The following is a 5,116-nucleotide window of genomic DNA, read 5'->3' as shown; positions in this document are numbered from 1 at the left end:
ATGGAATTTGGATTGACTCTCACAATCAATACCTGCAAAGAAGACGACAAATTTTGAAGCAGAACCTAGCTTGCACAGAAAATTTTAAGGTATTAAGAATACAAGACAGTCCTTACAGCCAGAATTTGCTGCGAAGGATCCCTTAGGCTCTCGCAACCACCATGAACGTACAAATTGCAACAATGACGAACCATTACCAACCACCCCACCTTGCTAGACAATTCTTAAAGAGCACTACAATAAAGAACTAGAAAAAGGATTAAAAAAAAAAGCGAGAGAAGTATCGCAGCACTAACTGTAAATGAGGTAAATCCAGCACCAGAAAAGCAATGTAGCAAACATTTTCTTTAACACAGACATCAATGTGAGATAATTTACAAAAAGTAGGCAGGTCTGCAGAACATTGCTGGTCCACTCAGTCAAAGCCTATTTTAAGTTACAGCTCGTTATAGACAAAAATTAGTTTGATGGCTGCCTGCCTCTTCCACCTGAAAAACGACCACCCCCTCTTCGATAAGGTTTCCTTCCATGGCTGGAAGAGGCTCCCATGTTGAATTGCTGAGGAGCTTTTATGTTGCCAGGAGGGATGGCTGGTGATTGAAAACTGCAGTTCTGTTCTAAAGGCAGTCCTCTGGACATCATTCCTTGTTCTATTGTATTCATAGCTTGGGGATTAGGTTGAACCTGAAATCCTGTTCCAAATGCAGCTTGGTTAAAGTAGTTTTGCCCTCCAACCGCAGGCCATGATGGAGGATATGTAGGTCCAGCAAAGAAATTTGGATGTCCGCCTGGGAAGAAAGCATTAGGAAGTGGTCCCTGACAAGGATTGAACTGTGGCTGAATTGGCATGCCAATTGCCTTAGGTATATGATAGGGATGCTGAAGTTGACTCCTTGCAGCCCAAGGCATATTATTAGCTGGAAATCCACCTGGAATTGCTAAAGTCACTGGCTGATGAGGAGGCCCCTCATTCACCCATACACCATTTGGAGTAAAAACACCAGTTGTCTGTGGCCCTGGAGCAAATGATGTTCCAACAGAAGATTCATTGATCAAATTGAACAAATTTTGATGGGGTGATAGCTGATCTACACCAGTAGGTATTTGCTCCCCTGAAGGTTTATTGCTCTTCCAACCACCCCCCCTATTTTTCACCTTCCTTCTGTTGTTTTTCTTTTTTCCAACCGTCTCACAATCTATTCCCCTCTTGGACATTTTTAACATCCTCTTGTACTCTGCCTCTTCCTCATCATCTGAAAATTCTGCCTCCTTAGTTAGCTCTTCATCGTATTCACCAGATGCATCATACCCTTTCTTGTAAAGATTCTTGTCATTGAGCACATGATTGGCAAACTCAGGAACAAAAGATATCACAGTACCATTGTGGATCCCTCCAGGGACTTCACTCTCTGAATTGTATCTCACCACATAGTATGGGTTCTTGACAGGTCCAAAAATCTCATCTATCAACCCCAATGGGGATCTCTTTTCAGTTATCCAAAGGATAGAACCCTCATTCAAAGGGTTGTGCTTTTCCACCCCTTCTACTATAACCTGGGAACCTATAGCCTGAAAAATCAAGAACACAGGATTTACTGGAACAGCTATCACCAATCTAAAGTCAATCCATGAGCTTAAATTAATAGGAAAAGCAAAAATAGTTGTGATTTAGATAGACTTGCGTTAAATTTAAAGCCTATATTTTTATTTTCTTTTTTTTAAAAAAAAAACTATGCACTTCGCTTCTATGGACTTACCGACAAAACAGCTCCAACAGCCTGCATCTGATGATGTGGTTCCAAGGAAGCAACCACTGGAGGAACTGGAGGGAGAAACTGCAGATTTGATACAGTTTATCTGATAAGCAATATGACATAAAAAGAAAACATGAAAATGCTTGAATAGTAAGCCATTGGATCAAATTTCAATCTGCCACTTTAGTTAGGAATGTAAAGGAGAAGTCATGCTATGCGTACTTGTCATCAATGAACATTACAGTATTGGTCCATAGAAAATCACAAACAGAGGAGCCAAGACAAAAAAATCCTATGTTTAAACTAGCAATAACCACTAAAATGAATTATCATCATCAAAGCAATAAACCTGTTAATGTAAAATCATAAAAATCAGTGAAAATTAAATAGAGAAGGAAAAATTTATTTGCAATTTATTTAGTTTCTCACAGCTAGCGAAAATAATTTGCATAGGATTTATTGACAATTCTGCCTCAGTTAGCTCTTCATCGTATTCAACAGATGCAAATTGGGCCATGCTCCAGTAACTATAACCGCAATTTTGTTTTCTAACAGTATTCATATTAAGCTGTTTGACCTTCATCTTCTGGAAAGATAAGAAATAGCACATTGACAGACCGAATCATAGAACATGATAAAAAACCCTCACATTTATTTAACAGGAAAAAAACCGTGTGTATGAATATCTTGCATTTCTATATTTAACTTCATAAATCACACTAACACTATCAATAACACTTGAGATGCAAGATTTAACAATTCCAAAGCCTCGGACAATAAGCAAAAAACAACTCACATAGAATAGCATCAAAGCAGAAACAATTTACCTTGAGTTCGTTCTTCGACCTAATAGGGTATCCTTCATTAACAGCATCCTCATCTTCATCAAAATCACTCCACTCAACCATCTTGTCTCCATCCTCCTCCTCAAACACTTCAACATCAGTATCATCCCTACCAACCATTTCCTCTCCATTAACATTCCTTATCTCACCTTCTTCCATGTCACCCAAATCATCTAACTCTTTATTTACTACCTCCCTAACTTCCCTCTCCTCCTGCTTCTCTTCCTCACTGTCCTCTTCACCATCATCATCACTACTACTAGAAGACTCAATACTTTCACTCTCTGACTCAGACTCACTACTTTCACTTTCTCTCTCGTCCTCATCATTCACCACTTTTCCATTCACAACAATACCATTACCAATATCCGAACCCGACCCATTTATCAAACCACCATTATCTATCTCTGCGTCTTCACCCACCACTTTTCCACCCCCATCAGCAACAACTAAACTCGACACGGCAACCAAACTAACCCTTCCCATCTCTTCCTCAATAGAACACTCCAAACTCCCTCCTCTTTCAAGCTCCACTCTTTCTCCCTTCACCTTCATTAAACCTTCCAAATCAGACCCATCAACAATTCCCTTCTTCTCTTCAAAAACTAAATCAGACCCATCAACAGTTAAATCTTTAACAACAAACCGTTTATCCTCCACCTGCATTCTCTTCTCAAAATCCAAACTAACCCCTTCTGGGTCCCCAAAAAACTCCTCTATGGAATCAAAATCAAGAAAATAATCAGCGAAATTTGTGAGCTTTTGATCAAAAGGTTGAATTGGGTCTTTAGAGTTTCTAGCTTTTGAAACTTGGTTGTTCTCTTCTTCAGTAGTTGAGGGCTCAAATACAAACCCCACCATTTTTAAGTTTGGATTTTGGGAGAGGAGAGTCTATGTTGCAATGAAATTTCATAACTAAAAAACAGAGACAATTTTATCGCTACTATATAAAGTTTGTTTTTTTTTCTTTCCCCTTCTGTATGTGAGTTAAGGTTTCTGTTCTGTTTGGAACAAGGGTTTGCCTCTTAAACCCTAGATGGGAAGGTACTGGGGTTTTGGTTTTTCGTGGGCTTTTTATCCTTGAGATAAGGTTTCTTATTTCTGTGGGTTGGGCTCCTCCTGGGCCAGCATTTTGAATCGTGTGAAAGATATTTTGGCTCCTACCTTTCATCCCTTCTTTTTTAGAATTTTCTTGATAGGTTAAATAAAAATTATTTAGCCTAGCAAGATTTTTAGTCTAGGGGATGAGTTAGCCACATTAATTTAGTATATTAGCTTAGGTTAACTTAAATTAATTCAAAATGATCTTGTTTTAAGATTTGTTTTGAAAAATAAAAATAACAAGAAATAACAATTGTATTATACTAGTATAAAATTAATACAATTCAATGTTTCATTGGTATCCAAATTACTCCAATAATTAAAATATAACAAGAAATACATAGTTTAAATTTTATTATCTTATTCTTTATAATGAAATTAATAAATTAAATTAATTATAAAATAGCAATAAACATGTAAAAGTTTTAAGTCTGAAAAACTTTTTACTTAAATAATAAATTAAAAAATCATATAAAATCACTTATTGTAATTTACCTAACAAATTAATCCTTTTTAAAAAAAATTAAATTATTATTGTTAGATGGGGTATTCTCGAATTAGTTTGCATGTCAACTAAAATTAAATCTTATCTCTTGGATGATTCTAAGAAAGCACTCTAATGCATTTAAATAATAATAATAATTTAAAGAATACAATCCTTAGTGTTCAAAATCTAAAATTCAAGAAAGGAAAGAAATGTGTTTTTAACATTAATTCAATTATTTTGGGTTATTTATCATTAATTTATAAACCTTAAAAATTATAACTCAACTAGTTAAATTTTAAATTTATAACTTATAAACCTTAAAGAATGTAGCTTAACTAGTTAAATTTTAAATTTATTTTCTAGAAATCACTAATTTGATTTTAATAAACTTTAAAGTCATTATTTGTATAGACATCATGTTAATAAAAAAAATTATTAACTTATAAATTATTGGTATAATTTATTAAAGAAAATTTGATAAAAAAAACCTTTACATTTCTTTATCATTATTATTTATTTTTTTTTAAAAAAATTCATTGTGGATTTTTCATTTGACAAGTTAGATGGAAAATTGTATTCATATTTGTGCATTCGCATTATGAATATTTTTTAGTCAACTCTCATTGAATGGTTATGTGTGCTAGATGGTAATCCACAAAATTCAGTGGTTTTACAAAAATAAAATAAAAACTGTAAGCATTTGAGAACAAAAGTCAACGCAGATTGCATGGGCGATGTATATTTATTTAATTGGTATTTCTTAACATATTTGTTTTTATTTATTTTACACGCAACAACGTGACTAAGAGCTGCAGAATTTATGATAGATCACCGTTTTGCAAACCTACTGTACATGAAGTTTACTTTCATTTGAATGAATTGTTTGCTGGGAAATAGTTATAAAAAATATAGGTACTTAAAGAATAAAT

At 34.5% G+C, this 5,116-nt stretch overlaps 1 protein-coding gene across 1 annotated transcript; it reads right to left on the bottom strand.

The window, feature by feature from the left end:
- Positions 1-321: 321 nt before the first annotated feature.
- Positions 322-3,634, bottom strand: LOC105136217 (H/ACA ribonucleoprotein complex non-core subunit NAF1). The gene is made up of 3 exons (XM_011041463.1): positions 2,582-3,634; positions 1,758-1,835; positions 322-1,569 (listed from the first exon to the last, which is right to left on the bottom strand). Exons 1-3 carry the CDS (start codon positions 3,458-3,460, stop codon positions 460-462), a joined length of 2,067 nt encoding a protein of 688 aa, XP_011039765.1. The 5' UTR covers positions 3,461-3,634; the 3' UTR covers positions 322-459.
- Between the last annotated feature and the right edge of the window lie 1,482 nt (positions 3,635-5,116).

This window comes from Populus euphratica, unplaced genomic scaffold (assembly GCF_000495115.2).
Source record: "Populus euphratica unplaced genomic scaffold, PopEup_1.0 scaffold52.1, whole genome shotgun sequence".
Taxonomy (NCBI): domain Eukaryota; kingdom Viridiplantae; phylum Streptophyta; class Magnoliopsida; order Malpighiales; family Salicaceae; genus Populus; species Populus euphratica.
The sequence above is the reverse complement of the archived record's forward strand: the minus strand, read 5'-3'. Positions and strand labels throughout refer to the sequence as shown.

Excerpts from the sequence above, each read along its gene's own strand:
- LOC105136217 (XM_011041463.1), bottom strand. The coding sequence starts at position 3,460 with ATGGTGGGGTTTGTATTTGAGCCCTCAACTACTGAAGAAGAGAACAAC. Across the intron at positions 1,836-2,581 it reads GGTCGAAGAACGAACTCAAG|TTTCTCCCTCCAGTTCCTCC; the intron begins GTAAATTGTTTC and ends TCAAATCTGCAG. Across the intron at positions 1,570-1,757 it reads CTGTTGGAGCTGTTTTGTCG|GCTATAGGTTCCCAGGTTAT; the intron begins GTAAGTCCATAG and ends TTGATTTTTCAG.